The sequence below is a fragment of the Odontesthes bonariensis genome, chromosome 6 (genome assembly GCF_027942865.1).
Source record: "Odontesthes bonariensis isolate fOdoBon6 chromosome 6, fOdoBon6.hap1, whole genome shotgun sequence".
Lineage (NCBI taxonomy): Eukaryota > Metazoa > Chordata > Actinopteri > Atheriniformes > Atherinopsidae > Odontesthes > Odontesthes bonariensis.
In genome coordinates, this window is record NC_134511.1 from 3,980,700 (window position 1) to 4,006,630 (window position 25,931).

Below are 25,931 nucleotides of genomic sequence, written 5' to 3' on the forward strand. Positions count from 1 at the left end.
AGGGGCATTTTTTCCAGTGTCTGCATTGCACTGAAAACGTCTCATTAAAGTCATTTCAAGCCCGGCTCATCTCATGCGGACACCTGGTCAGGAGCCTGTGGGTAAAATGTGACCCTCAAAGTTACCCTGCAGCATAATTTTTTAATAGATGTTGTGAAGAAATGTATTTCTATTCAAACTGTGAGCTGTTTCTAGACCTAATAAAGTAGTTTTAATACCTAAATACGAGTCTTACGACCCGTTAAGACCCTTTTCCTCATATGGACGTCGTGTTTTAGAGGAGAAACGCTCCTGTATGTTATCCTGCGCGTGTCAGAAAGGCCACAATAATTACTGTGTAAAGCAATCTATCAGCAGGAATTTAATAGCTTATAGAATAAGCAGTTCATCCCTCTGCCATCATGCACCATCATGTTGCTATGACAGCACAGATGCAGGTAAATGCTGCTTCAGGAGGGGGGATTTAAATCACGCCACTAGATGTCTCACAGTATTTGGCAGTATTTGAGGTTACAAGCTGATAAAAATGCATGAATAAGGCCCAAAATACAGTGTGTGCATCTTCATTAGATGTGTACAAATCAATCAAAGTGTCCCAGATGTCCCGTAGAAGCAGTAACTAGCAGAGGTGTAGGAATGAACCTGATATAACAGGAGGTAGATCCCCGAATCGTCTGTCAGCACCACACCAGCTCACCACTGAACACTTCCACCCAACTGCCAACAAACAGTGAGAAAAGTCTACCATCAAAAGATATTTACAGGTTTTATCAGTAATCAAATATATGTTTATTTCTAACAAAATATGTCATATTTCCATTTGGGCAAACTGGCTTGACTGCTGTTGCTATTTTCCTGGGCGAGCAGCTCGGAAACTGAAAGTCCACAGGTTCAACATGAAAGTAACAGCAAAAAAAAAAAAACATGGAACAGCAAAAGGCTCACAAACACGTACAAAAAGGAAACATTAACAACTGAAATACTGCACTGAGAATTCATGGAATTCAAGCAACGTTCGTCACCACGAATGATCACCAAAGAACACAAAAACACCAGAGATGGACGCACAGATGCCGAGAAACTGTAAACGAGTGTGAAACTACAACTGTGTGCAAAGCTGAGCGATGTTCTGAAGGCCGCAGGGGCGTCACCCTGTTACTGGAAAGCATTCGTTATGAGCAACAAAAAGAAACAACGACGAGCACAGGCTGCTTCACCTCCTTCTCTACGGGCTCGCTTTTCTGGTTCTCATTTCACTTTTTAATGCCTGGATTTTAAATGTTTAAAAGCACAAAATAAAACACAGGAACCCTGAAGAAAAAAAATCAGGTTTGCTTTGTTCTCGCTTTAAGATTTTTCTTAATATCACCATCACTCATTGTAATGAACGCAGAAAGACTTGGAATCTGGAATCTGGATTTTCCCCCAAAGCTTTGCAAACTGTTTCTGCATCTCATGTCTGATTCTCTCTGTTTTTACCAACTGCAGTTTTACTGTTTCAGCTGGGAGTTCAACACAGATCTGCATGAGATTCAGACAGAGCAAGGTGCCAAAGCCCAGAATTACACGGATGTAACTGCATCCCTGGGTGCAGCAAGAAACAATAGTTTGCTGGTGATTATGACTATGAGTTCTGAAGTGGACAAAACATTAAAAAAAATAAATGAATCTTTATTTAAGATGACTTGGGTTGTGAAGGTAATGATAGCGGTAAACTAGTTGCCATTTTTATGGACCATAACTTGCAACAACAGGGGCTAGCTGTTATTTAGCTAGCTGTTATTTAGCTAACTGTTATTTAGCTAGCCGTTATTTAGCTAGCTGTTATTTAGCTAGCTGTTGTAGCTTTCGTTGCTAGCTGTTGTAGCTTTCTTTGCTAGCTGCAGAAAACTGCCTTTGAGTCTCATCAATGGTACAAAGAGCCACAACATGATCTCTGGAGATTAGACACAGTGTCATAGTTGTTAGTTATACCATAAGCATTATGTTCTTCTGAACTCTTGGAATGCTTTTAATCAATCCTCCATGAGGTGGGGAAACAACACCACCAGCCAAATAACAGCATGTAGGCTCGGCTCATTTCTGCAGTCACTTTGGGATATAATTGCTAGCTTTTGCATATTCTCACCAACAACTCATCCCAAATCCAAAAGAATATGACAGACCCCAGAGGGAAATGCCAGTTTCTGATAATACAGTACAAAGGCCGGTTGATCAAACAGGTTAGTAGCAACTAAAGGCAAAGTTGGAGTCACACCCGCGAGGTTCATCTAGAGCCCAGTGAGGTCTACGATGGCCTTGATGAAGATGGTGTCGTCGCGTATGTAGGAGTTTTTTAAATCCAGCTTGGAAAGTGGACAGAAGAGCGGGCAGCCACTGGCGATGTTCATATCGCTGACGGGCCTCTGGAAGGACGAGGAGGAGACGTCCGGCCGGAAAGCATCGATTATGTGCTCCCTGTTGTTCTGGTCCAGCAGCATCAGGGTAACCTGGGCACAGATGTCAGGAGATGACCCAACACAAACAAAAACTGGATTTTAAAGATGGCAGATGGTCCAGGCTGCAGCTGGCTGTCAGTGAGGAGATCTGAATCTCTTTTGTTAAACCTACCACCATCTCTGAAGCTCCCAAAACAACGCAGTCCTTAAATTCAGAGATGGGACCAAGTCACAAATGTGCAAGTCTCAAGTAATTTTTTCTTGGGCAAGTAAAGTCACCTTATTATTGCAATTTTACCTGCAGAATCTGATCTTAATAAAGTGAAAACACAAAGATATAAGTAACTGTCAGTAAACATCATTGGCCAATGTGTCCAACCTGTCCACCCCGTATCATATCAAGCTAACGTTAGCTAACTACCGACTAGGCTAACAGGATAATATTAGCTAATTTGACAAGCACTTACTGGTCAGAATGGATCTTCAAATGACGAACAAAGTTCCAAGTTATGCTAGATGCTTAACACTCAAGTCATTCAAGTCATCGTGTCTCAAGTCAAGTCAAGTGCCGAGTCTTTAACTTCCAAGTCCGAGTCGAGTCTCAAGTCTTTTATTTTTTTGTCAAGTCAAGTCACAAGTCATCAAAACAAGTCGACTCGAGTCCAAGTCACAGTGACTTGAGTCCCCATCTCTGCTTAAATCCTTCAACCCCATCATAAACAGAAACTTAACATGCTTTAGGTTAAGAGCAGGTCGAATGTATTTCAACCGTCTCTGCTGAGCTGTACCAGCTACTTTCTGACAGTTCAGGTCCGATCGTTCCAATGAAAGAAAGGCAGCAACAGCATCTTTAACTTGGGAATGGGTTATAATCCAGAGAGGTCTTTAATCCAGTCCTTTGGGTTTTATTGGGTCTCTTTAGCGCAAGCGTGCGTTAACGATAAAACGCGAGAGAGGAGCTGAAAAAGGTCGATACACACAGGGACCAAACAGGTCTAAAGACCCGTTTCCACTATGCAGTCCGGTCGGGTCGGTTCAGAACGGTTCGCTTGTTTCAGTGTTTCCATTACCACCAAAGCGTACCGGTCCCATGGTACCCATTACCATTCTTGTAACCCTTCTGCTTGGGGTAGCTACCTAGCACACAGGACCGGTTCCCTTGGGGACGCTTCGGCACGCACTCCGCCCACCCCTGAGGGTCCCTTTAAGCCTCGTTTCCACTATGCAGTACAGTACGGGTCGGGTTGCTATGGGGCCAGCTTTGCCTGTACAAAGGTTGACCCTCAGGGGTGTGCGGGGTGTGTGCCGAAGCGTAAATAGCAAATAACAAATAACAAATAACATCCATAATTTGGAACCACCTCCAAGCTTATTCAGCTTAATGCCACACCGGCTCACGGTCCGATTAATCGTGATTAATCGGGAAAATCATGTGATTAATTAGATTAGAATTTTTTATCGTTTCCCTGCCCTACTGTTTTATGATCTAATTTATCACCGTTTTGTATAATGTGACCCCCTGGCATTCTATTGTATTATATTCATGATCTGTGTTTTCACTAATTGTAACGTCTGACTTTTCAATCAAATTTGCTTAAAAAATATTATAAGAATTATTTAAAAAAAAAAAACAAAAAAAACATTTAAATCAAAATTTAAAAAAAAATGTTTAAATCGATACTCGCAGCTGAAAAATCGATACTATATCAGGAAACAAAATGTCGATATATGTCGCAGTATCGATAAAATTGCTCAGCCCATGGACCCATTTTATCTAACCTGATTATAAAATAAAAGCTTTTACCTTCTGATTAAAAGGCCATTTGAGGAGTGCGTCGCTGTGTCCTCTCATCACCACAAAGAACAGAGATAGGTGGGTACCGCGGCCGGTCCCGTCGCCATTCAGGTAGATCCGCAGGCACATCTTGTAGCCGTATTTACTGGTATAAAACGCTGGAAGACATCGTTCAAACAATCAGGCGTAACAAGACGTGTTTACGCCGAGCAGGAAGTGTCCCATCATGGTTCCAAATGCTTACCAGGAGAGAACATGGCAGGAGCACGGCCGGCCACAGCGTCCTGCCTCTTTTTGGTGAAATCTGCGATTTTCCAGATGACGATGCCGTCGTAGGTCGCTGCAGACATATCCCTCATTTTGCCCTCCATCTCCACGATGGACAGGTCTCTGAGACTCACCGTCCTCTCCAGCTGACGGACCTGCGGCGCAGCAACACACCAACGAGACTATTCAGGCTGCGTCTGAGGCACTAAAACCAAACCAAAAGCTCCATGGAGGCCCAGTTTAGAAAGAGAAGAAGAGAAATGGGCAAAAGATAAAGGGATGCAGATTTCTATGGCTGTGTTCGAAACCGCATACTTCTCCTACCACTCATACTAACTTTTTGAGTTAGTATGCGAGTTTGAGTAAGCGAGAAGTTCCCGGATGCATACTAGATTCTCCTAAATGTTGGGTATGCATCATGAGGTTACTACTCATACTCAAACTACCCAAGATGCAACGTAACGTGACGTCGCCGATCGTCATTTCCTGTCAAAACGGCAGTTTCAAGCTAGCTACAACGAGGGTAGGTTCACTTCCTGTTTTCAAAACAAAAGCACCAATTGTATGGTAATGGCTTTCTCTATGATAAAAGGCAACGGGTATTTTATTTTGTGAAAATAACCGGAAGTGCATTGCTCACTGCGGCTAGCTTTAGCAGCGCCGAATTCGTTGGGAACAAAATTGTAAATAGCCGGTATTTTGTCAGGTTTTCAACACGGTCAAGATTTCTTGAAATAAGATGTGATATTTAGGACTTTTGAGTTAAAAGTGATCTTGAAATTAGCTTAAAAACCTCTTCAAATGTAAAAAAAAAAAAGCTTGTTTCATATGAAATCCAACTCAAAACAATTTGTTTTCAAGACTTATTCATTTAACAAGATATTCCAGATGTATTGTCTTCAAACAAGTCCCTATATCTGGCTGAAATAGTACTTGTTGTGTTGTTGTGTCTTATATTAAGTGTAATGAGATATTTTGACTAGAAATGAGACCAATATACTTGCTAAGACTTAGATTTTTCCCAGTTAGACGCCTTCATGGGTCACCTTGTTGTTCAGAATCTCGATTTTGTCCTGGTCCAGGCGGTGCTGGCGGTTGTAGGCCTCCATGGTGGTGCAGGAGCGCTCCATCTCCCGGTTGAGGACGCAGACGATGTTCTCGAAGGTGCCGACTTTCAGCTCCAGCTCCTGGCAGCGCCGGCTCAGCTCGGCCACCTTGGTCTTCTCGCTCTGCAGCTGCAGCTCCAGGGCGGCGCCCGCGGCGCTGGGCAGCGGCGTGAAGGAGGTGGCGAGGGTCGGCGCGCACGCACCCTGCAGGGGGGCCGTGGCGACGCCGCCCAGCCGGCTCATCTTCAGCTCCAGCTCCCTGAGGCACTGGTGGAGCTCCTGCAGCCGCTGGCTGGCCACCTCCAGGCTCTGGGGCTGCAGGCTCTCCAGACTCACCTTGATGCCCATGATGAAGTGCAGCAGCAGGTTCAGGTGCTCGTACGAACACAGCCGCTCGTGCTCCTGGATCTTCTCCTTCTCCACCTTAGGAGTCAGAGACAGATACAAGCAGAGACGCATTGAGACGACAACAGCTCTCACCCTGAGTTCTTCTTCATGTTTGCAACACTGTCACAGAAGCAACTAATTATAGAGATAACTGTGGATATATACACCATACAAAGTGTTTTATTGTTTAAATATGAGACCGAAAAACAGACGAAATACCTTCATATCAAAGTGAACTCAAACTGCTTCGATAAGACATCGTTTTGGAAGGTTTATAGTAAGTTAAAGGGATAGTTCGCCTCTTTTGACATGAAGCTGTATGACATCCCATGTTAGCAACATCATTTATGAACATCTTCTTACCCCCTGCTGCGTCCTGTGAGCAGAGTTCCAGCCTCGTTTTGGTGTTGATGAAGGTAGTCCGGCTAGTTGGCTGGGGTTTAAAAAAATAAAGCGTTTTGCTTCTCAAAACAATATGCGTTCAACAGAGTAATACATTTGCATCACAAAGTCGTTCTCCAGGAAAAAGCCAGACCTCACAATCGTTGGCGCTATTTTCTCTCCGGCTAGCGCATGTATAAAATATATTTTATAAACATATTATATTTTTATAATATTTTATAAAATATTATATTATTTTAATATATTAAAATATATTATTTTAAAATATATTTTATCAAATATTATATATTTTTTACATTTTATAAAAATATATTTTATAATATTTGATCAAATACTATATTATTTTAATACATTAAAATATATTATTTTAAAATATATTCATTATAATAAAATATCATCATGATAAATATAATTATTATTTTATTATTATTAAATAATAATTTAATAATATTTATTAAATTATACAAATTATGAAATAATAAATAAATAATAAATAAACAATACATAATTTAGTAAATAATAAATTAAATTTGTTTCACTGCTTGCTGTGTAGACCGTGCAGACCGAGCAGCAAACACCGTAACAGGCGCGGCTGTCGGCAGGCGGCAGCAGGCAGTGATACGAAGGGAGAGAAAATAGTGCCAAGAGATTGTGAGGTCTGACTTTTTCCTGGAGAACGATTTGGTGATGCAAATGTATTACTCTTTTGAACGCATATTGTTTTGAGAAGCAAGATGCTTTATTTTTTAAACCCCAGCCAACTAGCCGGACTACCTTCATCAACACCAAAACGAGGCTGGAACTCTGCTCACAGGACGCAGCAGGGGGTAAGAAGATGTTCATAAATGATATTACTAATATGGGATGTCATACAGCTTCATGTTTAAAGAGGCGAACTGTCCCTTTAATGTTTGCAACACTGCCACAGAAGAGGAAAATAGTAAAAGCAACTAATTATAGAGATAACTATGGATATATATACACTATACAAACTGTTTTATTGTTTAAATAAGAGACCGAAAAACAGACAAAATACCTTCATATCAAAGTGAACTCAAACTGCTTCAATAAGACATCGTTTCGGAAGGTTTAAAGTAAGTTAAATAGAAACTAGTTACATGTAATAAAGTAATAAAGAGGATTACACTCCACTGATAATCAGCCTGAACATACCTAACTCCTGTGTTACCAGTAATAAACCAAGTTAATTCTTTCTATTCGCTCTGTGAATGTGTGGTTTGGTTTTCTTCTTAAGAAGCAACAAACTCTGCTTCGACGATGTCCTCAAAAAGATCTTCTCCTTTATCTTTTACATTCAAACAGAAGTCTGACACTGTCCCTGATGTATGTTTTCACATGGAAGCTCTGTTCACTTTAGCTATAAGTTATCACACAATCAAGCAGTCATGACATTAGGCAGGGATACACACAAAGATCTCTACTTACAGATGTATCGCAGCCAACAACATGAAACCTGCATGGTGTTTTAAATTTACTGCAGAACTTAATATGGTCCACATACTGCAAAACAAAACAAATGAAAGAAGCCAATGATGTATCGAGTGTGTTGAGGAATTTGATCCCTAGCTACATGCTGAATGACGTCAAGCTAACCATGCTAATGAGCATCCGGGGTACCTTTTCTCTGGGGATCTTTTTCTTTGCGCAGCCTTCGCAGATCATCGGGTACTTCGGACAGATTTCATCGTGAGCCTGAAACAACAATCGTTACCTAAAGGTTAAAAACTCCTTCGCAGTCAGAAAAACATGAAGGTTTAATGCTATGAATCATCCACCATCACAACAGTTTTATGCTCTGGCTCCCAGCAACTCTTTTTCTCTTGTTTTATGTGTGTTTAGGTCTGTTGCCACAGTTACTGGATTTGAAATTTGACCCTTTTTTAAAGTGAAATTATGTAAACTAGGGCTGGACGACGATTCAACTTTTTAATCTAATTAATCACTTATATATATCGCATCAATACTGCGATATATATCGATATTTTGTTTCCTGATAAAGTATCGATTTTTCAGCCGTGAGTATCGATTTTTTTTTTTAAATATTTTTTTTAAAGCAAACTTTGTTGAAAAGTTAGTGAAAACACAGAACATTAATATAATACAATACAATGCCAGGAGGTCACATTATACAAAACAGTGATTAATTAAATCATAAATAAGTAGGGCTGGGCAATGATTAAAATTATTAATCTAATTAATCGCATGATTTTCCCGATTAATCGCGATTAATCGCATTTGTACGCAAAATCCAAACATGAATTCAAAAGTAGTGTATAGCTTTTAGCATTTAGTTTTATTTTAAATGTGCTGCCATATGAATGAAAGTGCCATAACATTTGTTGTGCAAACACACTTTTAACATCAGCATCTTTCTGTAGTTTTTATGTAGAAGCCTCGCTCCACTGTCTGTTTCCTTGAATGACTTGCTGCTATCAGTTGTGTGTTTTGCCTTTAAGTGATATTTTAGACTGGAACTACTACGCTGAGAAGACAATTCAAGTTTTTTTTTAAATTTATTTTGAAATACGTGCTTTTATGTTGAAACAAGTAAAACAGGAAGTAGCGCCGGTTAGCTCCGTTAGCTTCACACAGAGACAGAGAGCACCTGTAGCGGTGATGTTACCTGCTAGTTTATCTTTATTTTATTACTCCATGCTTCGTGGTGTTTGCTGTAACTGTGTGAATGTGATGCATTCAACAGACTTCTAATTTGCCTAAAGATGATTATTTAGTACTTTTGTCTGTCTGATTGAATGCTTGTGTTAACAAATAAATCAGATGTTACTCAACAGTTACTCAGTACTTAGTTTTTTCACCGAAAACTTTTTTACTCTTACTCAAGTAATTATTTGGATGACTACTTTTTACTTTTACTTGAGTCATATTATTCTAAAGTAACAGTACTTTTACTTGAGTACAGTTTTTGGCTGCTCTACCCGCCTCTGGAGAGGACACTGACCTTGATGTTCTTTAACAAGAAGGGTTCTTTGCAGTATTTGCAGTTCAGCGTCCTCTCCGGACATTCCCTCTCGTTGTGGCGTTCCTGTTCGTTGGCTCTCATCAGCTCTTTGCAGGAGGGACACATGATGATCATGAAGTCACAGTTTCCCTCGTGGCTCGCCTGCCAGAGACCGACAAAAACAACGTGGTGAACGTTTGATGAACAAAATGCAGCAGAGCTCAGCAGATTCACTGATTTATCATCATTTATCGGAGTTTTTCTGGCCGTGTTGAGGAGGATGTGACCTGAGATGAGTGCAGACTGGCAGTGAACATCTCAATTGTTCACGAGTGTCCATCTTTGTGGCAGCACTGACTTTGCAATATGTTTTTTTTTCTGCAATATGCAATAATAAAATGTATATCTCAATACAGAAGGGCAGCGTTAGGGTTTACAGAAACACAGATGTACAGAAACTATACGGATTAGAGTGGATTTCTGTGGAATAAATCACTCAAGAAGGATTCTGTGGGACAATACACCTGCATAGACACTAAAATTAGAGCTATTCGAGCCTTAAAAATGTGTTAATTGTATAATAATCTCATGACTGTACAGGTAATTGAGATTGAAGTGATGCTACAAAGCGCTACAAGGCCATGTTGGTGCCTTCGCTGATATTTTTCAAGAAACAGTTAAACATGTTTTAAATCTAAAAGCAGCTTTGAAAAGAAACCCAATATGAGTGCATTTCAGAATGCAGAGGAAATTGATTTCATTAATGATTTATGCCTTTTTTAAACTTTCATTTCAGTGCAGGCAGAGCGATCCGAAGATATTTCATGTTTCGTCTCCCAAAAAAGCATTTTTCCTCCTTCTGAAGCGGATAAAATCAATAGAAGAAATCAATGATAGATTTTACACTATCATGCTGTGTAAAATCAATGGTCTCCGATCCCTCAGACAGCAGACTTTAAAACGGCTCTGCACCAAGATGCATCATTAATAGCTGATAGAACTGCACAGACAGCTGTGGGAAACCTTTTCCCGGTATTATATTCAGTGAGGACACTAAAAAGCTTTTGTCCACCTGGTCCAGAGGGAACCTTGTGACCTGTCGCTCAGAGAATAAATGTTTAAATCCAGGCTGAAAACATCTGTTTAGCTGTGAATATGACACCTGAAAGTGTTTTATCTGCACTCTTTGCTTTTAATTTCATTAATTAAGGATTATTTTTATGTTTTTTAATGATTTTATTTGTGATTTTATGTAGCTGTAAAGCACTTTGCACTGGAAAAAAAATGCCCCTCCAAAAATAAGTTAAAAAAAAACAAATAAAAGACGTTTTTTGCTTGAAATAAGCAAAATAAATCTGCCAATGGAACTAGTGAAAATTGGCTTGTCGAGATATCTTGAAATAAGATGTGATATTTAGGACTTTTGAGATAAAAGTGATCTTGAAATTAGCTTAAAAACCTCTTCAAATTAAAAAAAAAGCTTGTTTCATGTGAAATATGACTCAAAACAAGATGTTTTTGTGTTGAGAAGGAACAATAACATCCCAAAGTGTTGAAAGATCTAACCTCCTAATCTTTAAATGTGTTTCAAAGATGACGAGAGAAAAGAATCTGGGGCTCAAACTGTGTGCAGCTGGAATAAAAGTTTCATTGTCCATGAAATGAAACACCACTTCTCGGTGTCTTAAAACGACCAAAACACATTCAAAGACTTGTTGTTTTTCTAACTTGATGAGAAATAACTGTGATGATGTAGATTTACTCAGTTCTGGATGTGCTTGTTTTTACTTTTTCAGGGTCGCTGTTATTATGGAATCAGGGATAAATGGACGTATTTACCTCAAATTCTTTGACCGTTCCCGTCCACGTGCAGCCTTCATTTGGACAGACGGCTGCCAAGGCCTCCACCTCCCTCCGGGCTGCGTTGTCAGGGAACGCCTGGATGGGAAAACAGGGCTGCTGTCAGTGCTTTCTGCTGTCAGTGTGTTTGTGTTCGGCTGCAGTCTGACGGCTCGGGTTACGAGCGCTCCGCATCGTTTTACTGAAGCTCGGGACGGTCGGAGCTCACTTTCCTCCCCCGGCTCAAATTTCTGCTGCGCGTGGAGTAAAAAACGGGGGTGTAGCTGCTCCACCTATTGTCAGCGTGGGGAAGAATTACAGAGCAGCTGTTGGTGGAGCAGCATCAGTGCTGAGGCTCACTCTGTCAACAGAGATTTATTCTTTTTTTTTCTTTTTACAGCCGCAAACACTCAGATTTTAATTAAGTTAGCCAATAATAATAAAACTGCTCGTGATGCTAATGAATAAAATAGAAAAATACTTTATTCATCCCCCAATGGGGGAAATTCAAATTAGTCAAGTAGCTGAAAAAATAATTAATATTTACAATGATTGTATATTAACAACAACAATAATAATACAAATTCTAATAAATATACTACTACTAACTAATAATAATAATAATAATAAATGACTAAATAAATAAAATAAAATAAAATAAAATAAAAATAATCATTTAAAAAATCATTTAAAAAAATATGCAAATGAATAGAAAAGAAAAGAAAAATATTTTATTCATCCCACGATGGGGGAAATTCAAATAAGTCAAGTAGCTCAAAAGATTATAAATATTTACAATGATTGTATATTAACAACAACAATAACAACACCAATTCTAATAGAAATACTACCACTAATTAATAATAATAATAAATGACCAAATAAATAAATTAAATTAAATTAAATTAAATAAAAAAATAAAAATAATTTTAAAAAAAATTAAATGATGCTAATGAATAGAATAGAAAAATACTTTATTAATCCCCCAATGGGGGAAATTCAAATTAGTCAAGTAGCTAAAAAACCTATTAATATTTACGATAATTGTATATTAACAACAACAATAATAATATAAATTCTAATCAAAATGCTACTACTAATTAATAATAATAAATGAAAAAATAAATAAATAAAATTTAAAAAAAAATTTAAAATGATGCTAATGAAAAGAGAAATTCAGATGAAGCACGGCTGAGCAGTTTTCTCATTTCCTGTGCAGCACACAGGGGGTAAACAGAGTTCCAGGGGCAACATCTTACCCACAAAAAGGTCCTGGCAGGGAGGTAGAAGCTTCTTTAGAAGTTTAATCTGAATTGTCTGATCTTCAGTTAACTTCAGGTTGCCCCACCGGAGCGGTTGTTATTGGTTACCATCCTGTGTCACACTGCAGGCTGCTCTGAGCAGCTGCCGGCCACAGAGAGGGCGAGCATTGTCTCACACTTCAGCCGACTTCATTTGCCTAATCTTTATCCTCCAGCTGAGTGGAGATGGAGAAGAGCCGGAGATAAGACCAAGATAATCTTTTGACCCCCTGAATGCAGATAACATTTAAAGTCTGGGTGCCTGTGGTTAAAGATGGAGGAACCTGAGGGCATGGGGCATCTTAAACTGCTCTGGGAGGCTGATCTTTGGGGTAACAATCTCAGATGGTGAGTGGGGTGATGTGTGGTTGAGCTCTCTCAGGTTGTTTGTCCACTAACAAAGTTAAGGAATTTCTATTCAAAATTACCCAAAGACTCCAGATAACACCAGTGAAGGAACAAATTTAACCCCACACGTTCCAAATACTGTAATAAATGCTAATAAAAGATCTCAGAGGGATCATACTATCATTGCATCTGTGATGCCCCTTTATCAAAGATTTCTGGAGAAAGGTCCTAAACCTCCTCAGCTTTCACAGTGGTTGTATAAGGGAACTTATTCCCACTGGCTCACACTCCCATAGTAGCTTATAACAATATGGTAACAATAACAATACATTTTTTTCAAATAACACACAGCGAATACTGCAAGGTATTAAGTACTTTTATTAAGCTGGCGTTTTTGTAGTATTAAGTATTTTTATTAAGTATTAATTAAGGCTTAATGGTGTTTCCTAAAGGGGGCACACTGTTAAACCTGGCAACGCAGCCCGCTTAAACCACCTCACACCTGACCGCAGCGCACGCTAGCTCCTTTAGCCGGTTTTTAATTAAAAAAGGGCAAAAACCAGCACAAAAACCATGCTCATCCTGAATGTCTCACTATGATTACAACAACAAACTACAAATACAACATAAAGGAAGTCGAGCACATGCACGCCAGCTTCTGCTCATCCCAGTATTAAGGTAAATGTGGTCTTAACTGAAAATGTATTGGCTGTGTTGTTTCTTTTTTTGTGGGATGTTTTATATGTAGAAATGCATATTTGCAAAAGGGGAATTTAGCATGTTGTGGTAAAAGTGGCTCTTCCCTTGATTTTGCTGCCAATGTGGCTCTTGTGAAAAAAATAGTGAGTATCACTGGCTTAGAAGCAACGATCTGCTGGCTTAAAGACAAACCTCTGTTATTTTATAAAACTTGGAATCCATTTTTAGATTATATTGGTATGGAGAGTGCACAGACTCTATGGACTTATCTGGTCTGGCATTCCCAGAGGGAGCCACACTGGAGTTATGAAACCAACTAAACATCATAGTAACACCTGGATATCTGTTTATCCCTTTAACTGAAGGATGAAATGGAGTTTACCTTGGCTTGCTACTTTTATTGTTATATTATTGTTATTTTATTGCTAATTTTATCTCAAATTTTATTTTTATCTTTGATGAAGTTATTCTATTTTATTTATCATTATTTTATTATTATTATTTATTTTTTTTTTTTTTTAAATCGCTATTTTATTGATGACTCTCTTAACATGTGATGCAGTTGCTATTGTGAAGCACTTTGGTCAGCTGAGGTTGTTTTAATGTGATATATAAATAAATTTTGAATTGAATTTGAATTGATGAACAAATTTGAGCTTTTAATGTCGTTGTATGGTTTCTTTTTGTTTTGGTCCTTGTATGTACTTAATATTAATCTGTTTTGAATAGATTTTTTTCAGGTTTTCCTGGGTTTTTTTGTTTGTTTTTGTTCTTTTCTTTCACTGTGTGGGTTTTGCTGCTGTACGGTTGTTTGTTTGCTTGTTCACCACGTTCTGTGTAATATAAGGCGCTTTCATGTTTCTGTACAAAGCTTTTCGTGTATAATTTGAAAAAGCAATAAAAATATGTTTAAAAACAAAACAAAGATGGAGGAACACGAAGCGATGCGTGACGCGGCTACGAGGAGGCGGGGTTCAGTAAAAAAGCACTTACACCACCTTGCTTGAGAATGGAGGTGGGCTCCTCAAACAGGTCTTCTTTGATGCATGCGCCGCACTTCTGTGGTCCAGAGCTGAGACGGAAAAGAAGAAAACAGATACTCGATTCCATCAACAACGTGATTAAACTGCTGTTTGGGTTCATGTCGGGACTCTGGAACTCAGCACGGGGTCAAAAGCTGCAGCAGCCAAAGAGTTTCTGCTCATTTTAAACTCATCTTATCAGCATCTCTGCTGGCTTAAAGGTGGCAAAGCAGCTGATCTGCAAACTATTTCAACTTCTAATCTGGTCAGAATCTCATAAGAGTCACAGCTACAGACAGAGTGGAAGTTATTACACACACATATCACTGAATGCATGCTTCAAACTGTCAGTTCAGGGTGGGAAACCAAGGATGAGTGTGTTAGCACGGGGCTAAAGATGCTAACCGAGCCTGAAGTCCAGCTAATGAAAACAGATGGGTGGGTTAGAGCTACTTTAACCTGCTGTTCTGGGAAGAATTATCATCTTATCTGCATTTCAAGTGCAAAGTGCATGGATGCTGTGCACATGCTGAACCGTTTTATGACTAAATAAAGTTATATATGTTTGCATATACGCAAAGAAAACATATTTAGTTGATTCTGTGAGAGAAATTCCCTTTAAGGAACACTTTGTTTGATTTGAATCCATCTTAAGGAGGCCAGAGCTTTGTGTTTTAACAAAATAAAAGCTTTTTATCTGCTCATCTTGTTGCCATGTTGTCACTAAGCCTCCAAACTCCCCACACCTTCCCTGGGTGCCCTCCCATGTTCACCCTTAATGCTCGGGGCCGGTCTGGCTGCCTGGGGCCCTGATCTGGACCAGCTTCAGATCTGCAGTTTACTCTGTAACACCTGCTTTCTTTTCTATAAACAAAGATTCACACGAGCCACTAATGACTCACGCAGAAAAGAAATAAATAAGTGCGGCTCCATCCCGCGCATGCGCGCTTTAAAAACAGAAAAATCGGTGATCTCACCACCAAGCCTCCCCTCTCACACCACAAGGAACCTAAAAAACTGGGATTTGTTGCAGTACAATCTCATAATAAATGCTTTTTTAAAATCTAAATGAGTCCTAATTGTCGTTTTTTTCTGTTATTTCCACCCAACACTTGTCAGATCCCGTTATTCAGTGACAGATGAGGTCATCAGACCCGTTTCCAGCTGTTTTCTACAGAAAGCTTTTTATTCTCACCTTCTGACCTGATGACACTTTCACATTTAAGACTCTAAGATGTAAGGCTTTGCCTCCTCGGCATGTGTTAGACTCTGACATGATGAACCCATCATTGGAGTCCAGCTTTTTATTCCCTCTGAGACAGATCCGCTCGTCTTTCCGACTTTACTCGTTTTTTTTTCAGCCTTACATGCGACAGTGTGAATGTAAAAAAGAATAAAAATATATAAATATGTGGGTGAAGTTGGGGCTAAAAGTCCTAAATGCAGCTAGCTCTCAGTAGCAGCTAGGACAGCACTCACCTCACAGTTTTGTGGAAGCAGAAGGAGCAGAAGCGGTGGCCGCACTGGGCTTGCAGCGGCCTGCGCAGGATTTTCTGACACGAGTTGCACAGATGCTTTTCTTCCAAGTTGTCCCCCAGAATCTTCTTTGGGAAGCCCGGCTTGTTGCCTTCCAGGGAAGATGGTGGAGACGGCTCCTGTGCAGCCATTATTCCCCTTGAACAGTACCGGGGTGGGTTGGATGGGGAGGGGGGGGGGAACTCAGCGGGGTGTGTTCAAGATAAGCAACAGCCGCCGGGTGTAGTTTTCATCATTGCTCTCTCACAGGTTTATTGAATAAATGTATACCTGCTTGTGTTTTTTCACGTGACAGCTGAGGATGCTGTGCTACGGAGGAGCAGCATCAGGAAGCTGCGGCGCGGCGGACAACAGCGACAGGACCACGAAACGCGGCGGGGATACCGGAAGTGCCGGCCCTTTGTCTTCAAAATAAAAGACTTTTTTGTGTTCAAGTGTACCCGGAAAGGGAGGGGGAAAACCTGGAGCCTGGGTCCATAATTTAGCAGCATTTAGCTGTTAAGCTGCAAACAAGTGGAACAAACTGCCAGTGGAGATTAAACTTTCACCAAATGGAGACATTTTTAAATCCAGGTTAAAAATATTTCTGTTCTCATGTGTCTATGCATGAAATCTGCACGATATCTTTGAACTTATCTGGACTGTTGCTGGTTTTTAAATTCATTTAAATTACTTTATTTGTTTCTCTTTATATTCTTTTATGTATTTTTGATGCTTCTTACACTCCCTGCTGCAATGCTTTTATTTTATGTGAAGCACTTTGAATTGTTTTGTACATGAAATGTGCTATACAAATAAATTTGATTTGATATGAAGAATTCCAGTAGAAACTAAATCATTACAAAAAACCTGCCTTTAGTCGCTTTTATGGCTCCACAGTTCTTTTTTTCCATACAAATGAACCCGAGAAATGTTTTTTCCCTAATAAATCAAAGTAAAAAAGGTTTTCATGTCCATTATTTGCTTGCTACATTCTCCCGTGACGTCTCCTTGTAGAACAAACTCACAGCTGACAGAAAAAGTTCACGTGTTCGTGTCATCATCGCAGTTTTCAAACCTCTGGCTCATCGCTGATCTCTTGCAGATCGAACTGAAACAGCTGATTAAAGAAAAAGAAAGAAAAGCTTGAGGATAGTAGCATCTTTCACTGTGTTACACTGAAAAAAACAACTCAGAAGATTTACTTAAAAAACCCTTTGTAAGTATTTGCACTCAAATGATTTAAGTAATATTGAATGCTGCAATATCAAGTACATTTTTACTGACCATAAAACATAACAGCTTTGAAGATATTAAGTAACATTTACTTAATTACTAAGTTTTAAGTTATATTTATTTAAACAAATTAAGGAAAGTCTAATTGTTTTTCATAGGCAGGAACACAATTTTACTCAAAATTTTAAGTGAATTTTATTAAAGTAAATTTCTTTTTTTTAAAACTTTGTTTATTAAGATTTTTTCACAATAGAACACAGACATACAGGAACATTCAGAACAGAATCCCATCCCCATGAACTAAAAATAATAATAATAATTAAAAGATATATATATATTTTAAAATTCATAGATTAATCACAATAAAAAAATTATAAATAGATGAGTAAATCTAAGACAATGTATGTCAAGCATGTTGTATACATTTTATATAGCTGTAGTATTTGCTGTTATGAAGTAACTTACTAGATTTTAACGATACACTTTCAGAGTAAAGTTTGTGTAGTATTTCTAGGTTTATGTACATACAACTATTAAACATTTAAACTGTATGGGGAAACCAAAGTAAAACTTACTCTTCCCCCATAATTCATGTATTACGTTAATAAAATGTTTCATTTTACTTAAGAAGCTCGAGTTCTTACTGAATCTTAAAAATACAAGGTAGAAATTATATTATGACAGTGACTCTAATAGAGTTTACTTCACCAAAAAGTCACTTTTTTCAGTGGAAACACCATGACGGAGACCATTTCAGAGCTGAAACTTACAGTAGATCCTCTCATGTTATGCATGTTCACAGATCCCCACTCCACCAAATGTAGAATTCATGCCGCATGCCAAGTTAAGGCCATGAGAGTGCCTCGCCTTTGTGACCAAAACTTTAAAAGAGAACAAACTTTAGGGGCTGAATTAGTCCGTAGGTGGTTAATAACTGCCGGAGGTCAAAGCTGTTGCTGCTTTAGTCCTTTAACGCAGAAACTGGCTTTAGATACGTTTCACACTGCAGGTTCATGCAGAAAACTTTAAATAAGGTGAATCCTTTCTTTCATGCAGCGTCTTACAAGTCGATTAAAATGTCCTGAGGACACTCTCTACTGGGAGTGGAACATGACTAAAGAGCTTTGGTGTTTGTTAACTGGGTGGTGCAGTAAACTTTGAGTGTAAACCAGACGGATAATAGGACCATAATCCCGTCTGCTCAGTGAGCGGTTTTATATCCATACTCACTGATGCATACTGTGCAGTTAATGCTATGTTTGCATTCATTTTAATGAGACGAAAGCAGTGTGTACTTCTTCCATGGCCCAATCTCTGTCTGAGACTTACTCAAAGTCTTCATCATCGCCTCGACAGAGAACACTCTGACCCTAAATGATATGTGCTGTGAGCAGGATCGTGGCCCTGTACTTTGGAGCCATGCTCTCCATTTCTGAGAGTCTCCATGATGCTGCATATTTAATGTATAAGAGTTTAAACAGACTGGGACTTTGGGATCACTGTTTGCAGCAGATTAAAGACCCCAGGATCAAGACAAAGAGGGAACTTCCAACATCCTTTTACCTTCACAATAAGAGCTTTCCGGGCCTTGGAAATCTTATTTTGTGACCCCATTTCCAAAATAAAGGTGGGATGCTGATTAATATATGAATCAAACAGAATGCAATGATTTGCATATTCACTGAGCAAACATCTTACTCACAGCAAAACATAGAAAAGATATCAGTCCGGGTCTTCCAGACGGCGGAGTCGACAGAACCAAAGTCATCTGTAAACACTGCCAAGTTGAATTGTCTTCTCAGCGTAGTAGTTCCAGTCTAAAATATCACTTAAAGGCAAAACACACAACTGATAGCAGCAAGTCATTCAAGGAAACAGACAGTGGAGCGAGGCTTCTACATAAAAACTACAGAAAGATGCTGATGTTAAAAGTGTGTTTGCACAACAAATGTTATGGCACTTTCATTCATATGGCAGCACATTTAAAATAAAGCTAAATGCTAAAAGCTATACACTACTTTTGGATTCATTTTTGGATTTTGCGTACAAATGCGATTAATCGTGATTAATCAGGGAAATCATGTGATTAATTAGATTAAACATTTTAATCGTTGCACAGCCCTACTTAGAATTTAATTCCTGTGATGGAAAATGTTCCTTTTCAGCAGGATGAATTCAAATTGACTGATGGTATTAAGGAGATAAAACAAACAGAGAACTGACCATTTCATATCGATTTATATAGAAATACTAATAATAGAAAAGATAACAATATAATACAAGATACAAAAGATAATACAATAACTTCTAACATTTATTCACTGTAGTGGCAATTGTTTGTCAAATCAAACATCCTTTGAAACGTGCCACTACTGGACTGCGGTTGGGTTTCGTACACAGGCAAAGAAAAGAAGTCCAATGTCCAATACCTGAAACTGCGTTTTGAAGGTTTACTTTCCAGTTGTCAAGCAAATGATACAGGTTCAACATTCCTTTGTTCTCTGCTGCTTCTCCTGATCTGGTAAAAAAAAAAAAAACATAGCTCCACCCCAATCCATGCTGGTCCAATACCAGTCCCTGTATTTATGGGGAATGGACCCACAGTTATTCTGCCCAACTTAAAACAAAGAAACAAAAAACAAACAATTATTAATCTTCAAATAAATTCTGTAAATAACCCCCCAAAATATAAAGTAACCCAAGAATAAATTTAAACAAAATTCAAAGTAAAGAAAGATAGGAATAAATAGCTCCAACATTCACTTTAAAATGTTTATATTTGTTATACAATCTTGGAGCTTTATTTTGAAAGTACGGGCGGAAGTCGCCATTTTTTTTCGCCTTCACTTTCCGTCAGGACCGGGAGCTGCTGCTTGTCTTTGCGAAGGAATGCGGCTGCTCTCAGCGCCGCTGTATCGCTGCGGGGATGGATGTCTGACAGACGGTTTTGGGGGGAAAGATGTCCGGACTACGTGCTCTCATTTTTATCAGATAACTGTGAGTATTTTTGGCTGATGACACGGAGCTCATTTCGACCAGATGACGTGGAATTTAATGGAAAGCTAAGCTAAGCTAAGCTAACCACGGCTAGCTAACACTGAGCCGAGGGATAACGTTACCTTTCTAGCTAGGGTAACAGGAGGCAGTAACCCAGGCTGCCTCATCACTCTTTAAAGGCTGCATTGACCTTGATATGCCATGTAGATTGGTTTACTTTTTTATAAGAATTACATTCTTAAAACCAGCGGATGGGGAAATGTTCGGGAAGCTAATGCTAGCTACATGACGGCTAGTGGAATATTCACATTAAAAGCACAATAATGGTGAACTGCGTTGTTAGTACAGGCAGCGTTTCTCAGCTAAGCTAGGTTTCTGTTCCCGTTGAACAGACTCGCACACTGTGCTGATAGTGTCATGTGAGTGCTTCCCGAAGCTGTGACTGATGGTGATTATAGTAATGCTTTCCTGGGAAAAAGAAAAGTAGCGCTTCCCCTTGCAGGGTTATGGAGACATGTTGTAAAAACCCAGCTGCATGCATCAACAATCCGGCTCTAATATTATATTTCCCTTGCCCAAAAACGAGAAGACTGCTAATTCATAATCAATGGACCCAGTGTAAAGAGAGTCAGCTGATATCACCATCATCTTGCCTTTTTTGCTGCCTAAATGCGTCTCAGAAGCGCTGAGCTTTTGGATGAAAAACACAAAAGTATCCCCCAGATGGATGCTGAGAGGAGGTCAGATGCTGGCAAAGGAAATTAAGAAGAAAAAAGTTAGAAAATAAAAGCAAAGACGAGGGAAACAGTAAGAAAAATCAGAATCCTTCAGTGAAATGTGAAGTTAAACGTTGTGCCGGATGGTCTTTAAAAGAGGTCAGCATCACAGCAGGCCTGCAGTCTTCTGGGGCTTCTTTCTACATTTAGAAAAAAAACAACACTTAAATATAAATATATATATATCAGTTTGTTGGTTTTACTTGAATAAAATGTAAAGACCAGCCTGAAAGGTTTCCCAGTTGAACCCTGAGCCCACACATCAAAGTTAACTCTTCACTCTTTGAGTGCAAATGAGGCCAGAAGACCTAATCACATGAAGATTGATCAGCAACACAGCCTCATCTGTGCTTTATGTCCCATTGTGATCCCTTCTTAAAGGGATAGTTCGCCTCTTTTGACATGAAGCTGTATGACATCCCATATTAGTAACATCATTTATGAACATCTTCTTACCCCCTGCTGCGTCCTGTGAGCAGAGTTCCAGCCTCGTTTTGGTGTTGGTGAAAGTAGTTCTGGCTAGTTGGCTGGGGTTTAAAAAATAAAGCGTTTTGTGATGCAAATGTATTACTCTTTTGAACGCATATTGTTTTGAGAAGCAAAACGCTTTATTTTTTAAACCCCAGCCAACTAGCCGGACTACCTTCATCAACACCAAAACGAGGCTGGAACTCTGCTCACAGGACGCAGCAGGGGGTAAGAAGATGTTCAGAAATGATGTTGCTGATATGGGATGTCATACAGCTTCATGTCAAAAGAGGCGAACTATCCCTTTAAATGACATGTGGTTGAATGCACGGTCAGTTTAATAGAATAGGAGCGCTTTGTGCTGATGTGTCAACAGAAATTATTTGCTGTATTCTCGTATTTTGTGCGACACAAGAATGATCAAAGCGAGTCGAAAACAGCGACATGTTGGAGCTGGACGCAGCCAGGCTTTCCACACGGAGGTGACGGGTACTTTATTTATTTATTTTTGGGCTTTTATGCCTTTAATGGATAGGACAGTTGAAGAGAGACAGGAAGCAGGGGTTAGAGAGAGGGGGAAGGACATGCAGCACAGGGCTGCCAGATGCAGGACTCAAACCGGGGCCAGCTGCAGCGAGGACTATAGCCTCTGTACATGGGGCGCCTGCTCAGCCCACTACGCCACAAACCACCCCTGTTTATTATTTATTTTATTTTGTGAAAGTCTGTTGCTGTCTGCTGTGGAACTAGAAAAGAAAGTAATTTGGGTACTTTAATTAACTCGGGCTGTCCTCTTTAGGCATAAAATGAGCAGCTTCAGAGTCATTTGATGCACGAATCAGCTGCATGATTGCAGAGTCGTGAGGAGTCTGAAGCCCACAGAAAGCGAGCAGAACTCTAATCCTAATTGTTTGTTTTCCAGATGAGTCTCATGACAGGATGGTGATCCTCTTCCCCGCTGACGGGCAGACTGGGAGCGCAGCTCGTCTGATTTAAAGAGAAGGTTAGCCGAGGTCGTTTCAGCTGATATTTCCTCCGAGCATGGAGCTTTGACTTCCTCGGCCAGCAGGAGTACGCCGCTACACTTTTCCTTCCGTTGTCACGCGTGGAGTCGTCGGGCGGAGTATCGGAGTCTCGCTCTTTAGCCGCCGCCGCCACCTGAAGCCTCGACATGTTTTCGGCTCTGAAGAAGCTGGTGGGGTCCGAGCCGGGGCAGCTCAGGGACAAGAACATCCCCGCCGGCCTGCAGTCCATGAACCAAAGTCTGCAGAGGCGCTTCGCCAAAGGAGTGCAGTACAACAGTAAGAGACGTGTGCCACACATCTGAAGCAAACGTTCGCTTTCACCCCAATAAAACATGAAAAAAAAAATGTATGCTCTTTGGACATGGAAAAGAATTTGAAAAGGACATGAAATTAAAAACGTGTGAGGCTGAAATTGAAAGAGTGACAGAGATAACATTTTTAGGGGTGATTATTGACCATAAATTAACATGGAAATTAATTATATCAAAGGAAAGATTTCGAAGACAGTAGCAATTCTGTACAAATCAAGAAAAATATTAAATTATAAAGGCCTTACGTATTATTTATTGCTCACTTATACTTCCTTACACATCATGCTGTGTGGAAGTCCGGGTCTCCACATATAAAACAACAACCGTTCTCCTACAGAAACGAGCCGTACGGATTGTTAATAAGGTTGATAACTAAGCACATACTCCCCCACTGTTTATGAAGTTCAATGATCTGGTATATTACAAAATAATGCGAATAATGTATCGAGCTAAATCAAAGTTAGCGTACAAAGGTTTGAGAGACATATGCAAATTTACTGGAGATGCATATCTGTTGTTGGGCTTTCATTATGGAACGATGCCAATATAAATGTAAGAAATTGTACATTTATTATTTATTTATTTATTATTATTTATCATTTTTTATATTATTTACATTTTTTGGTTTTCAGAAGGATGGTTTCTAAAGCAATTTTTGAGGAGTATTTATAATTTGTGAAGGATTATGTGTTTATTTATGATTTTGCTTCATTCTTCTATTTTTTTTACTTTATTGGATGCAATTCTGTTTTTTTGTCTTTTCTCTTTTTACTATTATTATTTTTCTTCTTAATTTAGTATTTGTAAAAAATATAGGTTGATGAGTAGCTTCATTTTGTTCAACAGGACAGGCTTAAATATAAGCATTACGCCTGTAGGCCTTTTCAGTCACTTAAAAAATGCTATGATTGTACTGAACACATTTGTTGTGTGACTGAATAAAACAAACAAACCTCCAATGTGTTTCTCACTCCAGTGAAAATCGTCATCCGAGGAGACAGAAACACGGGAAAGAGCACTTTGTGGCATCGGCTGCAGGGCAAGAAGTTTGTGGAGGACTACATCCCCACGCAGGAGATCCAGGTCACGAGTATTCATTGGAACTACAAAAGTAAGTCGCCTGCGAGCGCCGCTGCTCGGTTATCATTCTCATTATCATCATTATTATTATTATAATTATTATTATTATTATTATCTGAATGTTTCTGTCTGGATTCACTGTTTGACATCTTTGTGCCTGGTGGTTTTATTTCAGTGGCTCCATATCAAGGTAAAGCAGCAGCATTAGGATGTAGTTTTTAGATAGTTTTAGATTTCGACCCCATGTGAGATGTTGAATATATAATTACTATTTTTAGTATTTTTATTGTTTTAAATGTCTTTTATGTGTTTATGTTTTCTGTCTTTTAATTTATTCTTGTATTTTCTTCTTTTAATTTTTATTTATTTTTCTGTGAACTGAGGTTGTTGTAAAGTGCTTTAGAAATAAAACTGGATTGTATTAGATTAGATTAGATGGGGCTGAACGATATGGACAAAATTTCACATCTCGACATTCATGCCAGATATCTCGATATCGATACGATACGACTCAGGGTTCAGTGAAAACTAAGCATTTTTCTGAAAAATAAAAAAACGGGTCTTTATTGTTATAAAACTGTTAAACTGGTGTGAGGTTCAGTCGTCCGGCTCGACCGCAGGTTCGTGGTTAAACATTCATTTTACGTTCATTACAGATTTTTGGAATGGCCACACATGTTCGGGGTGGTATTTTGTAACGTTTGTCCAGCGTCCGAACCATTTTGTGTTGTTTCAGGTGGTGGAACATGTTGTGCTGCCTTACTACGCTCTGGTTCACAGCCTCTTTTCTGAATCCAAAATGCCTCCAAATAATGAAGAACGACTTATTTTTTTGCCACTAAATCCGTCAAATGTTCATACTACATACTTCCATACTGCATACTACATACTTCCATACTGCATACTGCATACTCATCGATCAGACAGTATGCAGAGCGTTTACCCACAATGCATTTCGCTCCTGCCCAAGCTGAAATCAGCCGGCCTGAAGCTGATTTCGCTTAAGCTCTAAACTCTGTAAACTTTAGCAACATTTGAAACATTTTCAGGCGAGAAAGTAGTCGTTTAGATCCACAACGTGTTGAAAACCTGACAAAATACCGGCTGTTTACCATTTTGTTCCGACGAATTCGGTGCTACTAAAGCTAGCCGCAGTGAGCAATGCACTTCCGGTTATTTTCACAAAATAAAATACCCGTTGCCTTTTATCATAGGGAAAGCCATTACCATACAATTGGTGCTTTTGTTTTGAAAACAGGAAGTGAACCTACCCTCGTTGTAGCTAGCTTGAAACTGCCGTTTTGACAGGAAATGACGATCGGCGACGTCACGTTACGCTGCATCTTGGGTAGTTTGAGTATGAGTAGTAACCTCATGATGCATACTCAACATTTCGGCAAATCTAGTATGCATCCGGGAAAAAAGTCAGTAGGAGTAGTAGGAGAAGTATGCGGTTTCAAACACAGCCGATGTCTGCGACTGCCTGAGCTGCACATGCGGGGAAATATATCGTTGATATCGTTGAATTTGCGATATTAATATCTTGAATGTTCATATCTAGATATTGATACAATAACGATATATATCGTTCAGCCCTAGTTTTAGAGTAGCTGTGTAGGTGTTTGGGTTAGTTCCTCCTCACCCAAACAGGCGTCTCTCACCACTCCCACTCAGAGCTTTAGATCCAGATCCGTCTCCTGTGCATCAGATTCTCTTTTTTTTTTTTTTTTTTTTTTTTTATTTACCATCAAATTTTTATTTTCATTTCAATAAGTCCAACAGAAATATTTCAGAGGATACAATCTTATTAGATTAGATTATTCTTATTATTCCAAAGAAAGACAATTGGCCCAAGACTTAAGAACGTGGAGAATACAGCTAAAGTATTGATGATCATAATAACAATAAATAAATCAATAAAAAATAATAATAAAAATAA

General features: G+C 39.1%; 2 protein-coding genes across 4 annotated transcripts in view; one reads left to right on the forward strand and one right to left on the reverse strand.

Moving 5' to 3' along the window:
- Positions 1–765: 765 nt before the first annotated feature.
- Positions 766–16,476, reverse strand: traf2a (Tnf receptor-associated factor 2a). Of its 2 annotated transcripts, XM_075467117.1 has the most exons (10): positions 16,064–16,476; positions 14,556–14,634; positions 11,215–11,313; positions 9,376–9,537; positions 8,034–8,108; positions 7,842–7,916; positions 5,547–6,029; positions 4,478–4,655; positions 4,243–4,391; positions 766–2,489 (listed from the first exon to the last, which is right to left on the reverse strand). In XM_075467117.1, exons 1-10 carry the CDS (start codon positions 16,249–16,251, stop codon positions 2,271–2,273), a joined length of 1,707 nt encoding a protein of 568 aa, XP_075323232.1. In that variant the 5' UTR covers positions 16,252–16,476; the 3' UTR covers positions 766–2,270. The 2 variants fall into 2 exon arrangements, with proteins under 2 accessions (XP_075323232.1, XP_075323233.1); XM_075467118.1 differs by lacking the exon at positions 7,842–7,916.
- A 3,710-nt stretch (positions 16,477–20,186) lies between these two features.
- rabl6b (RAB, member RAS oncogene family-like 6b) overlaps positions 20,187–25,931 on the forward strand; it is a 29,381-nt gene continuing 23,636 nt past the window's right edge. For both annotated transcript variants that reach the window (XM_075467120.1, XM_075467119.1), the window contains exons 1-3: positions 20,187–20,332; positions 22,499–22,877; positions 23,889–24,023. In XM_075467120.1, the coding sequence (XP_075323235.1) occupies positions 22,748–22,877; positions 23,889–24,023 (265 nt within the window). In that variant the 5' untranslated portion in view covers positions 20,187–20,332; positions 22,499–22,747. The remainder of the gene's footprint in view (positions 20,333–22,498; positions 22,878–23,888; positions 24,024–25,931) is intronic.

Bases quoted from the DNA above. Each gene is read 5' to 3' on its own strand.
- traf2a (XM_075467117.1), bottom strand. From the start codon at position 16,251: ATGGCTGCACAGGAGCCGTCTCCACCATCTTCCCTGGAAGGCAACAAG. The intron at 4,656-5,546 runs GTGACCCATGAA...GCTGCGCCGCAG, and splicing joins TCGAGATTCTGAACAACAAG to GTCCGTCAGCTGGAGAGGAC. The intron at 4,392-4,477 runs GTAAGCATTTGG...GATGTCTTCCAG, and splicing joins TCCTGCCATGTTCTCTCCTG to CGTTTTATACCAGTAAATAC.